Genomic DNA, 21,857 nt, shown 5'->3' on the forward strand with positions numbered 1-21,857 from the left:
AAGTTTCCTCATATGCAGTCTTGCATATGGAATTAGCAGAATGCAGGATGCCATGAAGCCCAAAGCCTGCAGAATTTTTTTTGCAGATAACTGGGTCTTTGTTGCCAACATTTTGAAATAAGTAGTCAGTTGCCTTTGTTTGTCTTGCGTGAGATAAGCCATCTGGGCAGTTGTATTTAAGCTTTCACCCAGGAATATTATCTCTTGAGAGGGTACTAGTTTTGATTTCTTTTCATTTACTGTGTACCCTAAGCATGTTAGTAATCTTTTTACAAATGCCAGATGCTGTAGTAGAATGTCCTTGTTCTCTGCTTGAATAAGGCAGTCGTCCAAGTAAGGATACATTTGTTTTCCTCTTTGTCTGCAAAATGCAATTACTGGAGCCAGGCATTTTGTAAAGTCCCTGGGCACAGTAGATGAGCTAAAGGGCAGTGCAGAGAATTGGTAGTGCATTGAGCCAGCTATGAATCTGAGGTATCTTCTGCATGATTGTCTGACTGGGACATGCAGGTATGCCTCTTTTAGGTCTAAAGTCACAAGCCAAGCCTTCTTGCCCAGCATGGGCAGAAGCTGCTGCAGAGTCAACATTTTGAATCTTGGAATATCCAGATATGTGTATTGGTCTCCAGGCTTTGTCCTTTCTGGCACCAAATCCTTGTCCCTGCTCTTGCTGTGGTACTTGCTGAATGGCCCTCATGTCCATGAGGGATGACACTTGCTTTTGTGCCTCTGCCCATTGATTTTTTGGCAGGTCTGGCAAACCGTCTGCCCTTGGCAGGGTGTAAAAGTGAAACCTGTAGCCTTGTGACACTATATCCAAGACCCATTTGTCCTGGGTTATTACGTGCCAATTTTGAGAAAAAAGTGCTAGTTTTCCCCCTAAAGGTGCTGCCAGAAGATAAGTGCTTGGTGCAGGCAGGGGGAAGTCATTGGGACTGTTTCCTGTATGGCTGTGATTTGTCTTCTCCGTTTTTGGAGGTAGAAGTACCCCATTGTTTAGACCTGTATGAGCCTTGGGGCTGGGATCTGCCTCTTTGTGGCCTGTCTGACACTGGAAAGGACCAACTCTTTGTAGGTCAGTGCCTGCTAAATCTTGGAGGCTGTACCTGTAAGAAATCCTTGACTGTTTGCATAGATTTAGCTTTGTCCTCCATTTTCTTTAACACCAAACAAGGTATCATGCTGTAATGGGGCATCTAATAATTTTGCTTTAACATGATCAGGCAGATTCTGTTTCTTTAACCAAGCATGCCTCCTAATGACAGAACCTGTAACAGTGGCCCTGCAGGAGGCCTCCAGAGAATCAAAACCACATTGCAAAGTATGCTTTCCCACTTGTTCAGCTGCATGCAATAAATCCTGCATTTCTTTGTTTTCTGCACATTCAGAATTTATCAACATTTTCTGTTTAAGCAGTAACATAATATACTGCTGATATTTACGCATATGAAACTGACAATTTAAAACCCTTACAGCCAAGGTAGCAGAAGTGTAAATCTTTTTTCTCCATCTGTCCAGTGCCCTAGAATCCCTGTCAGAGGGAGTAGGGTTTTTTGCAGTGGAAGCCTTGACCCCTTTGGGACCCTGAGAGATAGTTTCTGGGTCAGCAGCAGGGTTCTTAAGAAGAAATTTATGTGAATCAGGAACCCTGTAGTATCTGTCTGGCTTGACAGGAGCTGGATGCAAAGAGTCAGGAGTCAGACTGGACTCTGAAAATACATCATCTACAATGTCTAACACAGATGGAATAGCAAGGGGGCTGTGCTGAGGTAGTAAAAGGAAGTCTCTGAGCCTTTTCTTAGATTCTGAATAATCCTGGCTCTCCCAGTGGAAATGCTCCCTCATGGTATGCAGAGTTTCCCCAAAAGAATAATCCTCAGGAGGAGAGGCTGAAGGGGTAGATTCTTCAGCAGCAGTATCCTCATAGGGGGGAAGAGAGTATTCCTGATCAGAAGAGGAATCAGAAGAAATGGAAACCTGATCTGAAGATTCATATTCTGTCTCTTGCCTAGGCCTCTTATCAGGAGGGGGATGGGAACCCCTTATCAGGAGGGGGATGGGAACCCCTGATCAAAGTAATTAGGTCTTCGGCCATTTTGAGCATCTGTTTTTTAGGCATGGAGGCCTGTCCATGGGGCTGTTGTACTTGTTTCTTTATCTTTAGAGGTGCTTTAGTCTTTGCCTTTGAAGCTGAAGTCGTTTTAACATATAACTGTATAGGCCTGAAAACACCCTCAGAAGCCGATGCCTGCTCAGCGGCTCTGGACCCGTCTGAGGGACTAGTTTCTGAGGTTCCAATACCTTGAGTTTCCAGTGGCCTAGTCGGCTCCAAGTGGGAGTCGGAAGCGGCCTGCGGCTCTAAAGTAGCGGGCGTAAGGGGCTGCGAAAGCGCCTCACTGAGAACTGGTAAACCGGCGACTGGCTTAGAAGAAGCCTCGTCGTCAGTTTTGGACCTCGGATGCCTGTCCTTTTCTTTTTCTTTGCTTTCCTTTTGAATTGCGGTGGTCGGATGGCTATCCGACGACATTGGGTAATTAAATCTTCTGCCAAAATAGTGAAATGCAAAATCGTACCAACGTTTAATAGCGCGTTGGTTAAATCTAGCACAAAACCGACAATTAGCAACATCGTGATCAGGGCCTAGGCAAGGAATACAGTAAGAATGGAAGTCCTTATGAAGTATTTGCTTCCCACAAGAAATACAATTATTAACTTTTTCTGACATCGGTCTGGAGCAAGAAAAAAGTTTCCCCAACGGGGTACTTAGCTTTTAATGAAGACTTTGGATCTGAAATTCGAACACGAAAATCTCAGGAGTCGAACTGCTTTTGCTTCGGGCACTGCGCGGCAAGAAAGACTGAAGAAAATGGCGTCGGCTGCATCTTTTATACCCCTGGCGCACTGATGTCAGGGAGGAGGTGACAGCAACCGATGCCGGACCTAGACTTTGGAATTCAGGCCGACTGCGGGTAGCCTGTCAGCAGGATAATCCAATTGTAATGACTGCAACAGTGAAACATGATGAACATCTGCATATTCTTTTACAAGGTTGGGTTCAGTTTCCCTACATAAAATGCAGTGCATCCTGAACATTTAGGAAGATAGTTTTGAATGAAAATTGCCTTTTCAGAAATATACTTTAGAGTGAACACTGTTTTCTAAAACCAAACTTTTCTCTTCAAGAATAAATGAGCATTGATTGCATGTACCACACTTTATAGTACCTTTCTTTTCATGTTCGAATCCCTGACTGTTTGACACTCCCTTCAAATCAGTTTTTCATGTTAAATGTCTTGTGAATGAATAGGGATTCTTCCCCTAGCACATTAGGGCTAGCCTTAAAAATGTTTTTTTTTTTAAATAATGTTCTTAATTTCAGCTGTCCAAGAACTATATTGAAGTACTAGAACCCTTTCATAGTTTTTTGCTAGTGGGGCCTGAATATTAGGGGGTAACTTAATACCCAATAATGGCTTATATCTAGCACCCTATTTACCTTATACTTGATGTGTAATACTTTGTACCAGGGAGCGAGGATAACCCCTGGCTAAAACATATTAACCATCTTGAGTTCTCCCCCTAGATCTTCTTAGTGGGATGTCATCCTTGTTATACATATACACTGTCCTTTCACCAAACTGGAGATATGAGTTGCTAAAACTGGATTTCTAATATACTTTACATCTAAATCCTCTTGTCAGTGTGAGAAATTAGAGTGTTGAGATAATTAATCTCATTCTTCTCAACATTATAAGTAAATTTTAGATAGTCAGAAGTGTTATTCAAATACTCAATAAACAAAAGGTATCTGTATCTCAGACCCACTCCAAAGAACAAATATATCATCCAAAAACCTTGCATACATTCTTATGTTAGTAAAGAACTCAAAATTACAACGCAGAGTTGTTCTCCCAGTCCAGTAAAACAAGATTTGCAAAAACAGGGGTACAAGAGGCCCCTATAGTAACACCCCTGTGCTGTTTAAAGATTTCACCTTCCAAGTAAATTAAGTTGTTTTCTAAGACCATACTCACAAGTTCTAAAATTAAATTGATCTTAGCGTTTGGAAATGTGGTATACTGGACAATACTGTTAAGACACCTAATCCTTGCTTCTTAAGAATGACCATAGATAAGTCTGACATCTATTGTAAGAAAGATAAGTTCCTGATCTCATATTTCAGTATTTAATCTCCCCCAGAAAATCCCTGAGTGGGCAAATATTGCCAAGTCAAGATGTGTCATGCTGACAGACTCCTACCCAAGAAGATTGAATGCTGTAATTAAATCAAAAGGTGCTTCAACAAAGTATTAGTTTAAGGGTGTGCACGCACAACAAAGTATTAGTTTAAGGGTGTGCACACTTATGCAACCAGCTTATTGTATATTTTTTATTTTTTATATTTTTCCCCTAACAGATTTGTTTGTTTTTCAACTGAATTGTACAGGTTATAGGTCACATTAAAGGTGGGAAAAGTTTCAAAATAATTTATTGTGGTCTCATTTTTTTGTATCACAAAAATCTGGCAACCTAATATACACTTTTTATACTCACTGTATAGCCCACTGCAAGGAGTACAGACCATCATGTAAGAATAAGCATTTTGTAGTTAAAGGTAGACAATGTGTGTACTGTAGGTACAGATTCAACTGACTGAAGCAAATGGGTCAGGTAGGTGTATACGTAAAAAATAGCAAAGTATGCATGTATGAAAGATACTGCCCCCCCCCCCCCAAAAAAAAAAAAAGTAATGGAAGAGAAGGATGAAGAGAGACAGTGTGTGCTTGTGTGTGTTGTTTATAATACCAGGAAATTAAAAAAAAAAACTTACCTCTCTCTGGTGGAATGTATTTTTCCTCTACACTGGCATACAGCTGCAGTGTCAGCTGAGGGATGGAGCCCAAAAAAGCCTGGATAACTGATGCACGTTTAAAGGCATTACAGTGAGTAGTTAGCTTTAGTGACGACTGTCCAATTTGCTTCTCAATCTCTTCTTCTCCATACTTCAGCAGATTCCTTTTGCGGGTGATGCTGTAATAAGGCTCTTCCTTCCTCCCAGAACGACAGTAGATGATCAGTGCCTCCACACATCTGAAAATACAAAATTAAAGCAAACAGTAAGAGTATACATCTTCGATATAAGTATGTGTGTGTGTGTGTGTGTGTGTGTGTGTGTGTAGTGCTGCTACTTAAAGTGGTGATATTCGTTCACATGCCTTTTGCTTAAGAACACGTGGTGCCTGCAGCACTATGATGCAGTTTTCATCATTTGTAAATACACATCTTGTTTCTTTATTAGATGCTTTACAATACATATATGTATATCTTTCACTTTGTCATCAGTGTCCTTTAATTCTTGTGACATTAGTGTGAGTAAAAGCACACAGATGCATTCATACACTTTAAAGGCTACACCAACACACACGATTAAGGGTTCAGCCATGTACAACAACAAATGCATCCTCATGCCATCCCTATGGTGACATCACTGATGGATAGAGTACATTTACTTCAGCTATGGCTTAAAAAAAGTTCAAAACTTTTTCCTAAAAACGGCACAACTGCATAAGGGATGGTAGTGGGGGAATGCATTGTAATACTTAAGCTGTCATATGTTGCAATACATGTACAGCCATCGGCTTTACGTAAATTTCATGAAACTCCCTCTACTGGAGTAATCACATGACATAGTAATTTAAGTAAAACAATGACTAGTGAATAAACCACACCCACATGGCCTTTGGTTTGATTCCCATAAGAGCAATGAGTTCTAGTAAGTTATACATAAATTCACAGTGGCCAGATGTTGTATAATCAGAGGTGAAAAGTTGGTTAGTTCATCAACAGAAAGATAATAAGTTAGTGGGAGAAAGTAAATATGGAAGAGTTTTGTAGGAGTTTGGGTGTTTTTGGAAAAGAGGACACTGGCCTAGTGGGACTAAGCTTTTTGACAAAGATTAAATAATAACTAAAATATAAAAGGGGTTTGCTGCATGGAAATTTGATTAGTTATGTGGCATGCCTTGCTACAGGCACATTTACATTTCTCTTTCAGAAACTCTGAGTTGCCATCAGAAGTTCGAGTACTCTAACATTTTAGTTGTATGTCCAGATAGGGTTTGTCAGATCACCTACAAAAGGTCAAACAACCAGAAGTTCAAACCACAGAATATCTATCACATAATATTGACACATACAAAAATGAAAAAGTGAGAAAAATAGCAAATCAACTTTTATCTAGGGAAAGCCCTCCATGTGGGCCAGACCCTATGCTACATACATAAACATTTAGAATGTTCCACCTTTTGTAAATGAACCAGATTGCCATCTAGGATTGCGAAGCTGTAGAGAAGTTTAGAGCTGGGTGTTTGGAGTGTAGTTCCTGCTTTAGCGTGATTTTCGACATTGTAGTGCTGGGTATAAGATCAGTTTTCTGATGAGTGGTGACGGGATACCTTGGTTTAGTAATCTGAAAAGTGGGGAGCCTAAAACAAGGTTTAATCTGGCCTCCACAGGCTGAGGGATGAGTTGTTGCAAGGCTGTCTGTATACATAATGCATGTTGGTACTAAATGGTACAAGGTCAGAGGGCAGATTCCTAAACCCAGATGGTCTATAGTCTAGAGAGGCCTAATTGTCAAGTGTTCAAATGAAGCTCTAAACGAGAGTCATGAGGGCATAAAATATTTTTAAATGTACCAATTTTTTAACCAATATGTAACATCAGAATTCTGCATGTATGTAACTGATAAGAAATAGTATATAAACTGTATGTTTCTTCTACTCGGGAAGACCGATTTGGAAATTTTGTGAAGGCAGTCTCCCAGTGCTGTGGTTTGTTTGATTATAATAAAAGAGGAACTTTTCACATCTTGAAGTGTTATCTGCGACTCAAGGCTAACAGGTAAATCTCTTTGTTATTTATTTTTATGCTGCACTTTAACATTTGATGCCATGACTCGGATCTGGACTTTGGTATTGCTGCAGGGCAGTTTGGAATGAATTACAAGGGCCCAGCACAGAAAGTTCTTCTGCGAATTCCACACTGTTTTGAATGGAATAGTCAGAGGTTCAGATAATTAACTATTTGGGCTGTGCAAGTTGCTGCTAAATTTATTGAGGGAAATGAATTTGTGGAAGATGCATTTTTCTTTTTATAACTGTAGTTAAAAGATGTGGCATGAGTGAATAACTTGTTTTGTTGAACGACTGAGTTTGCTTGTTAGGTATATGGTGTTTACTGTTTTGTTGAATGACAGAAATTTGCTTGTTAGGTATACGTAAAGTAATAGTGGGAGGACCCCCACAGGAAATAAAGAAATGTTTATTAATGTGCATGTGCATACAACAAAAAGGGAATTTAAGATAAGAAGGCACCTTGTGCTGAGGGTGGTACCCTCAGGACAAAAAAGGTATGAGGTATGACTGTTGCTTTGTGTTGTTTAATGTAAGACTAATGTTTTTGTTGATGTGTAATGTATGGCTAAAGAGAAAAAGAGAGAAAAAGAAAGTTAAAAGCAAAATTAAATCAAATTCATGAGCTTATAAGATGTTGGGACATAGGTGTGTGTGCAAAGTTAAATCAAATTCATGAGCCTATAGTACGTTGGGACACAGGCGTGTGCGCAACGTTAAATCAAATTCATGAGCCTATAGCAGGTTGGGACGAAGGTGTGTGTGTTGTTAAATCAAGTTCATGAGCCCATAGCATGTTAGGATGTAGGTGTGACTAAGTAAAAGTACCCACAGAGGGTCCAGAAGAGTAGTCAGTTTTGGACCCGCTCTGTTATCCCGATCACAATGATGGAGCTTTAAATTTTGAGCTTGTGATGAGATGAAAGCAAGGGGGTGCTGTGGGAAAAAGGCTGATTGAAACCTTTCCTGTGTCATTGATGATGACAGAATCCCTAACCTTCCCTCCCAGAATGGTGTGTGGATTGATGCAGTTATTTATTTTCTCTGAGTTTCCAGGATCCAGGATCTATAAGGTGAGTCTTAACAGGGAAAATAGGAAGAAAGGTAAGCAAGCAGGATCAAATCCCTGAAAAAGGAACACCTACACATTTTACATATCACAATTAAGGTAAAGAAAGTTGTAAGTATTTGAATGAGTGATTTCAGCTTACTAAAAATTGCTCTGGTGGAGTATTCCATTAAAGTGAACTTATGACAAGGATAAATTCATGAAATTGAATGATATTTTGGAAGAAAAGAAATACAAAGTAAGTGGGGAACAAATGTCCGTATTTTAATCTGATATACTGAAGCTCCTAAAAGGGAAAAGGAGTCAGCATTAAGGGGGTTACAGGATGCAAATAAGAAATTTCTGCAATGGGTAAGAGAGGTTAAGAAGGCAGTACAGACTGGTAAAAAGCGATCCCTTTATCCTGTCTTGGCAGGCTTGGAACAAACTGAGAATGGCCAAACAGCAGAGATTTCTGAAGAGTATGATAATCCTCCAGCAGCTGCTGCATCCCCATCACCATATGTACCGGTAAGAGTGTTTACTGTATGAGATTCTGCTGTTTCCTACACCCCTGCACTTTAGTCTGAAAAGTAACAGTGGACAGTTGACTGGTTTCCCTCTTCAGCCTTCATCTTCCAAATAGGCAACTGCAGTCAAGGGGTTTACTCTTCCTATTTTTTCCAAACAGCTTCTACTTCTCCAAAAGGGGCATTAGTATTTGACTCTCCTGTAGCTCATCACACATGCTCACATGATAGGGTAGGAGAAGAGGTTATGGCCTCTGGAGAGGATCTTTTGGCACCTCTTAGGGAAATTCTGGGGACTAATAATAGAGAGCTTGTTCATTGTCCTTTGACCCCTGCTGATTTGCATACTATGTCCAAAGGTTTTTTTAAATATTAGAAAAGATCTTTTAAGGTTTAGGGAGGAATTAAAAACTATAATAGAATGCTTCAATTCTACCTTGACAGATTTACATCAGCTCCTCAGGGTAGTGACTTCAGATGAAATAAGAAAATAGTTACTTGAGAAGGCTGAAATAACAGACTTTACTCTCACAGGGAATGCACTAATAGATAAAAGGACAGCCCTGTCAAATAAAATTACAAGTGTGTCAAGTAGGACAGATTGGTCTAAGATACAAGCATGCAAGCAAAATAAAGAGGAAGCCCCTGCAGATTGAGTCATTTTAAAGCAGTGTTTGCTAGACATTCGGGGATATTGGATTCAGAACAACAAGCTAAGCCAGTTAATGCAGCTGCTTTTTTTGCAGGGTCCGCAGGCCACTCTACAAAATAAAATAAAGCAAATGCTAATAGACTGGCATGGAAAGAACTTGGAATCCTTATCAAGTGCTGCAAATCACTGTACTGAGTATCAGAAAAACTGAGAAAAGATACCGAGGATTAGCTGTTTACTTTGCAAATAAGGCAGCTAGAAGCCTCAAGGGGATGGGACAGAGGCAGGGGAAGGAGGAGAGGAATTGCTAGAGGATTTAGTAAGAAGTGCTGGCCAAGGGGAACAAAGGGCAGCTGGTTGGCAACCCCTCCTGCCTCATCTGATGGATCTTGCTTCAGTTGTGGAGAAGCAGGACATTGGAGAGGAGAATGTCCACACAGGTGAAAGCAGAGAGTACAAGATACCTGGACTGAATGGCAGCCAAATTACATTAATGCTGCATTTCCTCAACCACCTCCTCTCATTGGGAGGAATCACCATACTGACCATGTCAGGGAAATGAGACAGAAATAAATCTTGATCCCTTACTGCCAATAGATCAACATTCAAAGAAAATTCCTTTCCTGGTGGACACTGGAATCACTAGGTCTTTTAAAGTTATTTCAAATAGATACCAGTATCAAAACATAAAGTAAAGGCAGTTGGGAGTAGCAAATGCTACTGTTACGTATCCTGTTTCAGAACATGTACCCATTTCTTTAGATCTGATTGAAGAAAGGCATAAATCTGCTAGGGAGAGACCTGTTATGCAAACTGAGTTGTACGTTTTACTGTACACCAGAAGGGGTGTACATACCTCTCCACCTGTTAGAAGAAAAAATCTGGACAAATCCATAAATAAACTAGGAACAATTTTTAAATACTGCTTGTACAAACTTGGTGAGTTGATAGAATAACAGGTTTTGCATTAAAATGAATTTTCGGAAGGGAATGAAATCTGAAACTCAAATGCCTGTCATTATTTTCTGACTTCAATCTTCAATGATTTGCCAATAACTTGCTAGAAAACTGCAATCTTATGAAAAATAGACCAAAAATATGAGGTAAAAATCTGGACATTCTGTGAAAATCTGTACAGTTGAGAGGTATGATATGGTATCTGGATGTTCCAGTAGAGGGAGAAGTATAAGCAGTCTTAGCAGAAGTTGAGAAACAGCCTGTTGAAGGAATACAGACAGCTGAAAAACTGCTGCAGCAGGTATCTGCTAACTTATGGGCTAAACATGCTAATGAAGGAGGTGTAATAAAAGTCTGCAGAGCCAGTAAAAATAAAAATGAATCCATTTAAACATCTCCCTAGAGTTTCGCAGTATCCACTGAAACCAAAAGCAGAGCAGGGAAACAAACTTGTAATTTAGTCATTGATACAACAAGGAATAACAGTGCCAGCTAAAAACCCTCGTAATACTCCTATTCTCTCTGTGAAAAAGCCAGGAAAGGATACCTATAGGCTTGTGCAAGATTTGAGGGCTGTAAACAATGCAGTATTACCAACTTTTCCTGTGGTTCCAAATCCAGCAATGATACTTAGTCGCATACCACCTACAGCAAAATAGTTCTCTGTTATAGATCTCTGTTCAGCATTCTTTTCCATATCTATTCACCATGAAAGTCAGTTTTTGTTGGCCTTTACTTATCAGGGACAGCAGTATACATGGACATGGTTACCATAAGGATATATTAAATCTGTTTGGAAGGTGTGACATTTCCAGGTGGGTTTGTGTTACTATAATATCTAGATGACTTACTAATAGTATCTGGGCCTTTTCAGCAGTGTCAGCAGGACACCCTACATCTTCTGACTATTCATGTGGAAAAAGGGCACAAGGTATCAAGAGAAAAATTGCAACTACGGTCACCTCAGGTACGTTATCTTTGTCATTTTATATCTCAGGGTAGTAGACCAGTATTGCCATCTTGTACTGAGGCAATAGCTAAGGTGCCACGTCCAACTACTCAGCGTCAGCTTAGATCTATATTAGGTATGACAAGGTATTGCAGTCAGTGGATTTCTAATCATGCAGAAATTGCTAAACCTTTGACAACTCCTTTAAAACAAGATGCACCAGAGCCCCTCCCTTCGGATAGTGAAGAGGAAAATTCATTTCAGAATTTAAAGCAAGCTTTAGCTACTGCCCCAGGTTTAGGGTTACCAGATTATGAAAAGACTTTCATTTTATTTTGTCATGAAAGAAATGAATTTATTGCGCAAAACTATGAGGACAATTACTGTCCAGTAGCTTACTACAGTACAGCTGATTCTGTTGCAAAGGGATTCCCACTATGTCTAAAGGCAGTTGCTGCTGCTGCCAATCTAGTCAGTCTGGTGCAATCACTGGTGCTCGGGCATGATCTTACAGTAGCCTCCCCCCATTCTATATCACCTCTCTCACTTAGAATGAAAGCTCAGCCAAACTCGACTGCACGTCTAACTAAATATGAGCACACATTACTTTCAGATCCATCTACGTCTCTAGAACGCTGTTCTGTTCTGAATCCTGCATCTTTATTACCTACTACTGAAGGTGAAGAGCATGATTGTGTGTGTGTGACTATCTGCTTTCTCTTATAAATGACTTAAAGGACACTCCTTACACATGATGTTGACTTGAACCTATTTGTGGATGGTTCCTGTGGAAGAAACCAAAAGGGACATTCAGTTACAGGGATAGCTGTTTTGTACTGAAAATGAAACATTGTTCAACAAAGATTAGAAGGCATTCCTTCTGGCAAATAGCTGAATTAGTGGCTCTGCAAAGAAGGTCAAAGTTGCCAACATTTATACGGACAGTTATGTCTTTGTAGTATTACATGATTTTGGGCAACTCTGGAAGCAGAGAGGTTTCTTAACTTCATTAGGTATTAAAATTAAAAATTATGTGTATGTGAATGATCTATTAGAGGCTTTTCTACTACCTAGACAGCTGGCCATAATTAAATGTAGTACCCATCAAAAGAGTATAGATCGGATTACAAAAGGAAATAATTTGGCAGATCAAGGTGCTAAACAAGTTGTAGAAGGATATTGTGCAAACTTACATGTAATGTTACTGCAAAACTCTAACAGTGATGATGTGTTTGGTTTTAAGAAGGTGTCAGTTTTCCAAGTTGAAGCATCACAGGGAGAAGTTCAGAGGTGGCTCAAGGATGGATGCAGCAAATCCGTTGATGGCTTACGGCAACATCCAAATGCCGACTGGTGGCGCCTTCCTCCTTGATAGCTTAACTGGTAAGGGCATATAATTTACTGGCCCCTGCAGGTAAGACAGCTTTGTTTAATAAAATTACCTGAAGTCGGTATGCCCCTCATGTCTCCTCTTTGACACTTCAGTATGTTAATAACTGGGCAACGTGCTTAGAGCATAATGTTAGCAAAAATGCAAACACGAAGGGTGCATGTTTACCACCACCTTAGGGACCTTTTGGTAATGTGCAGCTGGACTTTGCCCAGATGGCAAAAGTATGTCATTTACAATATATCAGGGGCGGCTCGTGGCATCGGGCTGCCGGACTGCAGCCCCCTCAAACTAAAAATTAAAAAAGAAAACAAAAAAAAAAATTATTTTTTTAAATTTCGCGGACTTTGCGCATGCGCAGTAGTCCCGACTACCGTCGGTCTATGCGCATGCTCAAGGCAGTCCGGCAGGACCCATAGAGACGTCTGTGCACTTTTAAAGTGCACAGACATGCTGGAAGGATATATCGCGTCCGGACTGCAACAGCAGCAGTCAGAACAGTCTCGGGAGGGAGCTTGGGATCTCGTGGGCAGGATATGGTATGGAGAACAGACAGGTAAGTGTATGGTGCATTTTACTTTATGTGCTTTTAACTGGATAGAGTTGTGTGTGTGTTAGCTGGTGCTTTTAACTGGATAGAGAGGTGTGTGTGTGTGTGTGTGTGTGTGTGTGTGTGTGTGTGTGTGTGTGTGTGTGAATGCCCCAGGTGCTCATGGTGGTGTGGTAGGGAATACCTCAGGCTTGAACCCTGTACCCTGTATGCAGGTGTTAAAGACTTGAGTTCCCTACCCACCACCATTTGTAAAAAAATTGCAGATTTTTGCCTCATATTTGATCTGATCTGTTCCTCATAATATCTGTGGTTTGTAAATGTTGCAATGCTTGATATTTGATGGTGTAGTAGTAGCATTGTTGCCTCACAGCTGCAGGTTCTCAGGTTTGATTCTTGGCTGGGGTTCCTTCTTTGTGGGGTCCGTATCTTCTCCCTGTGTTTGTGTGGGTTTGCTTTTGTGTCCTCCCATGTTACAAAGACATGTCTGCATTATTTCTTCCTGGGCCTCTGCTGCAAATTGTTTTTTTTTGTTCCAAGTCAGACTGTCCTGATTAACAAATGTTAAATAAAATTGACAGGCATTTGAATTTCAGACTTCAGGTTTCTGAATGTTTAATTCCTTGCAGATTTGATGGTGCAGTGATAGTATTGTTGCCTCACAGCTATAGGTTTTCTGGTTTGATTCTTGGTTGGGGTGGCTTCTGTGTGGAGTCTGCATCTCCTCCCTGTGTTTGTGTGGATTTGCTCTGGTGCCCTGCCATTTTACAAAGACGTGTCTGCAGTATTAATCCCTGTGTCTCTGCTGAAAATTGTTTTTGTTCTGTCTGCAGTAAAATTGACCGGCATTTGAATTTCAGACTTCAGGTTTCTGAATGTTTAATTCCTTGCAGATTTGATGGTGCAGTGGTAGTATTGTTGCCTCACAGCTATAGGTTTTCTGGTTTGATTCTTGGTTGGGGTGGCTTCTGTGTGGAGTCTGCACCTCCTCCCTGTGTTTGTGTGGATTTGCTCTGGTGCCCTGCCATTTTACAAAGACGTGTCTGCAGTATTAATCCCTGCGTCTCTGCTGAAAATTGTTTTTGTTCTGTCCGCAGTAAAATTGACCGGCATTTGAATTTCAGACTTCAGGTTTCTGAATGTTTAATTCCTTGCAGATTTGATGGTGCAGTGGTAGTATTGTTGCCTCACAGCTATAGGTTTTCTGGTTTGATTCTTGGTTGGGGTGGCTTCTGTGTGGAGTCTGCATCTCCTCCCTGTGTTTGTGTGGATTTGCTCTGGTGCCCTGCCATTTTACAAAGACGTGTCTGCAGTATTAATCCCTGCGTCTCTGCTGAAAATTGTTTTTGTTCTGTCCGCAGTAAAATTGACCGGCATTTGAATTTCAAACTTCATGTTCTTCAGAATACATAGTAGCACAACCTTTTTTTCTAGCAATTTTCTAAGTTTATAAGATGAATATTTTAAATTTGTCCCTATTTTTGGGACTGTATTCCCCCATTATTGGCTTCGTCCCGGTTTTTGTGCTAAGGTTGACAGCTATGGCAAGAACTGAATTCACAGAATATGGACTGTAGAATTGTGCATATTTACTGATAAAGGTGCACTGTAGAATTTTGCATATTTACTGATAATGGTGGACTGTAGAATTGTGCATATTTACTAATAATGGTGGACTGTGGAATTGTGCATATTTACTAATAATGGTGGACTGTAGAATTGTGTATATTTACTAATAATGGTGGACTGTGGAAGTCTGAGTAGACTTTTTTATGATAAATGTTCTCAACTGGGCAGTTTTGCCATTATGGGTGCATATGTTTTATTTCATTGCTTACTGGAAAAATGTTCAAAACAAATTTAAAACACCCTCTAACAAGTGTACTGTATTGTACAAGGAATATAATTTTAGTACAATGAGGAAGGTGTATCAAAGAGCACATGTATGTTTCATATGCAAGGGGCCTATGATTGAAAACAGCCCAAAATTAATCTTTATCTGCCACTGGCAAAATGTATTTTCTTTGAATGTGGGTTTCAATGCTGTTTCAATGAATGTGAGTTTCAAGGGCAGAGAAGTTTTAATGCTAAGTTTTCATTGTGAGACTGCATTGCTTTGTTTAACAGATAACTTAATGTTTGTGCTGTAAAATACAAAATAAAACTTTCAAATGAAGTCCAACTCATCATTGAAGTAAAGCAGTATGCACATTAGTGTTTATGGTAAATGGAGTGAAATAGCCAAATAATGGTTCACTGGAATGGCTGCAGAGGCTCCATTCAACCATTATTTTGTCAGGGGGGGAGGGCAGCAAACTCAGACAGGCCCAGCTGAACTATACCTCCCAACTGTCCAGATTTTCAAATAATGAATAGATTTTTGCTTCTTATTTTTGGTTTGTTGTTCATAAAATTTGTAGTTTTAATTCCTAAATGATTTGCCAGAAGTCACTAAATAATAAGTTTCAGACTTCATAACCTTCATAAAAATGCATGCTAAAGTAAGAGCCGTTCTATCAACTGTCTCAATTTATACAAGAGCAATTTTTAGTACTGTTTATATGTGCCACCAATATATTTGGCCTTGTTCAGATTTACTGCATTAACAGGTTGAGAGGTACATGCAAATAAATTGCTTTATAGAATTAGGTATAGCCAACCTCTCAACTGTCCCCAATTTTTGGCTCAAAATGTTGCTCTTCCCCCTAATAATCCCTCCGCAAAATAGCAATTTTGGAAGAAAACATGGAGGGTTTACAATTAAGAAATAACTGTAATAATCAAAGTTATAGATTACTTGAAATGCATGTAGATTCTTTTATTTTGTCAGCTGCTCAAGGTAGCAGTACTAATATTAAAGTGTCCCTTCTTTGACAGGTAGCAGCTGTATTGTGTGTCTATTTTATATTTTTGCATCACATTTTTGGTCCATTTTTCATAAAATTGTGTTTTTGGCAAATTAGTGACAAATCACTAAAGACTGAAGTTAGAAAATGACAGACATTTGAGTTTCAGATTTTATACCCTTCAGAAAATTCATACTAATGCAAGACCTATTCTATTATCTTTCTAAGTTTATTAGAGCAATATTTAAAAATTGTCCTTATTGTTGTGCCTTTGTCCCACTTCTGTGTATGGCTTTGTCCAGATTTCTTGCTCTTGAGGTTGAGAGGTATGACAAATGTGTCAGGGCCATCACAGTCAGCCAGAGAGATTTCAAATTGTGACATGCTTGTTGCACCCCACTCCCCATGTAGTGACTCTGGATGTGTCCAAGCAAGGCAAGGAGTAGTTGTATCTACCTTGGATGGGGAGGACACACTGCATAAGTACTACAGTGGCTTTTCATCTGTCCTTGATTTTGCAGAATGGTCTGGTTTCTGTCATATTTTTGTACTGTTGATTTATGCTTATTACTCAGATTTATGCTTATTACTCAAAGTGCCTGTTGCTCTGTGTTTAAGTAGCAATGCTTTAATGACCATAAGGTAAGCTTGTCTGACATCGTAAGATGCAAGTAAGCTTTAATAAGCATACTGTTAAAGAATTGCCAACATTGAAAGCCTTTCTGTTGTTGCCATGCAGAAAATACTTGACTAGATAATGTATAAGCCTTGGGTATTAAAGGACAGGATTCCATTATTTTAAAAAGCTCATTACACTTGTTGGAGACTTCCAGTCATCTCTACAGACTTTACCCGTAAACTAAACAGAATGCCAATCATGTGTGGTCCATAACCTGTACAGTAATCCTTTAAGCAATGTATCTTGAGCTTGTTTCTTGTTTGCTTTTCATTTTTTACTTTTATCATGTTTTCCCCATGAAACAAGTTGTCAGGCAGCAGGTCTTTTTTGGATAAGAAACATTTTTACAAGTGGGGGCATCACATAGATTTCTACTTTCAGCATGTTGCTTGGTACTAAGCTGAATATATTATAATTAGAACTGCAGTGCAAGGAGAAGTGGTTTGAGTTGAGTGCTTCTGGTTTTTCTTATACTTGATTTTGACTGGCATTCCAGTAATGTATTTAAAAAGTAATTTATTTTTTCATGCCTCACAACCTTTGTTTCCATCTAGATATTAAGTAAGCTGTCATGCAGCCAATGCATTGAAATATTTTTATTCTTCTACACTTATTTTTGTCTTGATTGGACTTTCATAATGATGGTTTGCCACCCAGGGCAGCGTATTTAATTAAAGTTAGTTTTTTGTGGTTTTGTGCATAGCTCCTCCCCTTTATGGTTGACCACACCCCTTCCCTTTGACCCCACCCATTCAGCGTCTCCTGCAGCCCCCCTGTGATTTGAAGTCACCAGCCGCCACTGCAATATATCCTGGTGGTGGTGTGTTTATGCATGGGTGGAAGCTTACCCATGTCATAGAGTAGATGCAACAGTTGTAAAAAAAGCTTACATATGATTTTATTCCTAGATCTGGTGTTCCTTGTATAATTAACAATTGACCAGGGAACCCATTTTAACAATTCTCTGATAAAGAAACTATGCAAAATTTTTAATACTAAGTTGACTATTCACTGTCCCAACCATCTGCAATCATCTGGATTAGTAGAGAGGGTTATTAGGACCCTTAAAAATAAGATTTCAAAGACTTGTGCTGAAACAAACAAATGACCAAAGGCCCTTCCCTTAGCATTGAGTATGAGAAGTACAATAAATCCTACAAGGAAACTGAGTCCCTATGAGACATTAATGGGGAGACCCATGGCCCTTCCAGCTGCTCCCCCTGTGTCAAATGAAGAATTAACTCTAATGCATGGGGTTCCCAAAGTGTGCTCAGTGGCACCCTGAGAAAGCCAAAGCTGTGAACTAATTCCCTTCATTTACCATTTTTTCTTTTTTTTTCTTTTTTTAATTTTCGTGCAGTTTGAGCTGATGTCATCACATGCGCGATGATGTCAGCTCCGTCAGGGCTACCAGGCTGTCGGAATTGAGCAAGGAGCTCACGCATTTCCGGCTGGGCTTGGCTGCTCAAATGTGAGCGGGAACAGCAACGAACAGATTACGTTTGGGTAACAAGAATCGGACATGCGGCGGGTACGGCCAGAAAGAATGAAGACTCCATGTAAGTAAGGAAACTTTCAGAGAAGGATTTCATTACATGGGGGAGCATGGAAAAAGCTTTACGGTGAACTGGATACCTTATGACATTTCATACTTTAAGACCAAAGGGACTGAATATTGACTTAGCTGTTTGTATTATTGTGAATGTTTATTTATTTGTGAAATGTTGAATTTAATATATTTTTATGCTATCATTTTATTGGCATTTCCTTTATTAAATGTATTGATTTGATTGGTTAATTAGGATTACAAAATTATTGTTGTTTCTGTAGCAGTTGCCTGTTGAAGGTACTAAACCAAGATGTCAGAGAATTACAACTCAAAAGCTACTTTAGTGTGTGTGTGTGTGTGTGTGTGTGTGTGTGTGTGTGTGTGTGTGTGTGTGTTAAATTAGCGTTTTATATTTTGTCATAAAATTCATGCTAATGCTAGTACTTAATGATGTTCCTTTAGCTAAGGTGTTCAGCAGTGATCCACTGACATTTCCTTGCTGTTTTTATAAAATCATATCAAGCAAACTACAATGAAAAGCATGCTTTTGTTATAAGTAGTACACATCTGCAGTAGAGCCGATTTATAAAGTAGGGTAGAAATGATGATATTTGGTGGGGTGGGGGCTGAAACACTTTGAAAATCATACAGTTTTAGATTAAGTGTACAATATTGTATGTGGAAAACAAAAATGCAAGGAAAGATTTCATACTGTGAATAGGATAAAGGAAGGATCAGGAGTTAATGACTGTGGCATACCTTGAGTGGACCGTGAAACAGTCTGCGAGGATAACTGGTTTGACAGATAGTAGGAGCAGTAAGAAACAGTAGCCTGCAAGCAGCTCACTACCTAAGACTTCTGGTGTATCCAGTATTAAGCAGAGAAATGGCAAGACTGAATAAACCAAATGATACCCTCTGCTCAGAAACTATGTGCTACTGAGGCAGCCTTCCATGCATGTAAACTAATAAGGACTAATCTGGACTGTAAACCTTAATGAAAATTGTATTTAAAAATAGTTAAACAAAATCTGTAATACAAATTCTTGTAATATAGCTCAGATGGTTAAGGTTGTGAGGTGCTAATGGTTTATAATGTAGTTCTGGGATTGATGCTGTCTGTATCTAGTTCACATTGTATAACTCTGAACAAATCAGTTTAACCATGGCAGGACTTCTGGATCACATGAAGAAAAAAAGCAATTCTTCTTTGTCTTTTGTGACTAAAGAAAAGCAAAGGACAAGCCCCACAGTTCATTTATCTTCACTATAATTCTCTTCTTCCTTCTTCTAATTGGCTGCCCATAAGAATTCTAGAAAAGTGTAACGCCACAAGGAGAAGAAAAGCAACATAACCAAGCAGGTAAATACGTAGGAAAAGCAGAAAGGAAGTACTGGAGGAGAGGAGGGCATACAAGAAAAAAAGCAAAGGAGACACCAAAGAAGAAAGAAAAGGCAAAGAAGTAGAAACAGTCCTTGCCACACAACAGCACAGTAACGGTCGAAGAGTCATTATTCTTATCAAGATCGAGCCACTACTGGGTTTCACACTAGTTTCTGGGCATTGCCTGCTTTCCCCTCATTTGGTGTTGTTTCATTTCTGGTGCATGATCAGCTTGGGGGATTTTTCTTCAATTGCTTTAGCAGAAAACTTTATAGTGTTAGCTGGCACATTCATCTCTTGCACACACGACTCATCCTTCCGTACACAGGTTAACATTGGTGGTTATTTCCTTGCCAGTTCAAAAGTTCAGGCTCTAGCTTAGTCTACTGGCTCGTCTAGTAGTGAAATAATTTGAAAGTTTTTTTACTGAGAATTTTACCTTAAGCTGTATTAGCATCTGCCATTCACCATTCCATGTTACCAGTTCAGTTTCTTTCACTGGTGCTTCCACAAAGAATCATCAAGTTTTGAATCAATGAGGTCCTAGTTCACCAAATTCAACTTGTTGGAAATACAACTTGGTGAAAAGAATAACATAATGTTTGTCCCAATGCCCAATGTTCCCCCGAATGGGAAGCAAGCTCTCCTCACTCTGAAAGTTACATGTACCAACTCCATACCTGCAAAAACATACATACATGTGTGTATGCACATGACGCGCGTGCACACACACACACACACACACACACACACACACACACACACACACACACACACACACACACACACTGAAATTCTCTAAAACAAGGGAATCATTGTCATTGAAAATGCACAAACTGTACTGTACATCCAATGATTTCACATGGAAAACAATAAACAGGAAGTTTAACATCAGGCAGCTGAATATGGTGATTTGGGAACTCGATTTAGCAAGTTCAGAAATGTGAAAACCTAGCTTATGCACTTTGCTTTTTTATGTGGTCATGTGGAATAAAATTTGAACTGTCAGTAACTGATGTAGCATGTTAGTTGCAGAGCTGTTTATCATGTGGCATCTGTCATGGCTGCAACATATGAATTGTTTTCTCTCTGGATTGAACATATATGTTTTACTTCATATGTAGATATGTAACTAGGACTATACACTTTTTGCACGCTGTGGGGGGGGGGGGGGCTTGGGAAAACCTGGATTCAGCAAGGGAGCTGAGAACTGAAAAAGTTTGTGAACCACTGCTCTAATGGATAATGTTATACTATCCTCCTGTAAAAGGCTTATCAGTTTTTTGCAGCAGTATTACAGAACTGTACGAGAAGCTCTTCCTCATCCTCCTGACCAGCCCTGTCACCACCTGCAGCCCAGTGATTGGGTTTATTTAAAAACCTTTCAGAGAAAGAACTGTTTGAGCCCAAAGTAGAAAGGTCCTTTCCAGGTGTTGATAACAACCCTGACTGCTGTACACTGCACAGGACTACTAACCTGGATTCACTCATCTCACTGTAAGAAGATTTGCCGTATGGGGGCCCCAGACTAATCATCAATGTCAGTAAGGTGACTGAAGTGTGAAGGATGAATCATCTGCCCCAGTGAAGGATTAAGGAGAAAACCAACTTAAGCAGCAATTCACGATGACTCCTGTAACAAAAGGTACTTTTGCTATTTTTTTGTTGCTGTTTCCGTTTGTAAACTGGTCGAGAGAAAATAGTTTCCTGTTGGTTCTTTGAGAATATGCTGTGAACTTAAATGTGACAAACTGTTGGGTGTATTCACATACACCTCATCATTTTAGGGCAGGGATTCTCATGATTCCAATCCCTGCATCACAGGTTACATTTGAAAAAGATCTTAGTGAAACTAATCTAACTTGGCGCAACGTCACTAAGCACAAATCGTGGAGGCACATGTTATGCCAGAAATAGGACTGTACCAGTGGGAATCAGTAAATGTAATGAATGGCACTAGACATGAAAGTGTGTTAGACTCTTTACAGTGGATTCCGGCGTGTAGCTCGCGAGACATTTGCCTGCGAGCTACATCGCCGAAACCAAATGGCTGCATCAGCACTTTGCCATAGTGCAAAGTGACTGAAAAGCATAGCCGCTGCAACTATAATCTATGGACAGGCAGCTGCAGCCGTACGGGCTGTGTAACGCATTCCTTCTTCTCGTGCAAGGAATGCATTTATTTAATTATTTATTTATTGTGTTGCCTGACAACACAATAAATAAATAATTAAATAAATGCATTCCTTGCACGAGAAGAAGGAATGCGTTACACAGCCCGTACGGCTGCAGCTGCCCATCCATAGATTATAGTTGCAGCGGCTATGCTTTTCAGTCACTTTGCACTACGGCAAAGTGCTGATGCAGCCGTTTGGTTTCGGCAATGTAGCTCGCAGGCAAATGTCTCGC

The 21,857-nt window shown here is 39.7% G+C and overlaps 1 protein-coding gene across 1 annotated transcript in view; it reads right to left on the reverse strand.

Annotated features, from left to right (window-relative positions):
* Window positions 1–21,857, reverse strand: part of LOC122790047 (membrane transport protein XK-like) — a 236,911-nt gene that overhangs the window by 121,281 nt on the left and 93,773 nt on the right. Inside the window, exon 3 of the mRNA XM_044057613.1 lies at window positions 4,832–5,091. Within this exon, the coding sequence (XP_043913548.1) occupies window positions 4,832–5,091 (260 nt within the window). The remainder of the gene's footprint in view (window positions 1–4,831; window positions 5,092–21,857) is intronic.

Source organism: Protopterus annectens, chromosome 15.part0 (assembly GCF_019279795.1).
Source record: "Protopterus annectens isolate FY-2018-M chromosome 15.part0, PAN1.0, whole genome shotgun sequence".
NCBI lineage: Eukaryota > Metazoa > Chordata > Ceratodontiformes > Protopteridae > Protopterus > Protopterus annectens.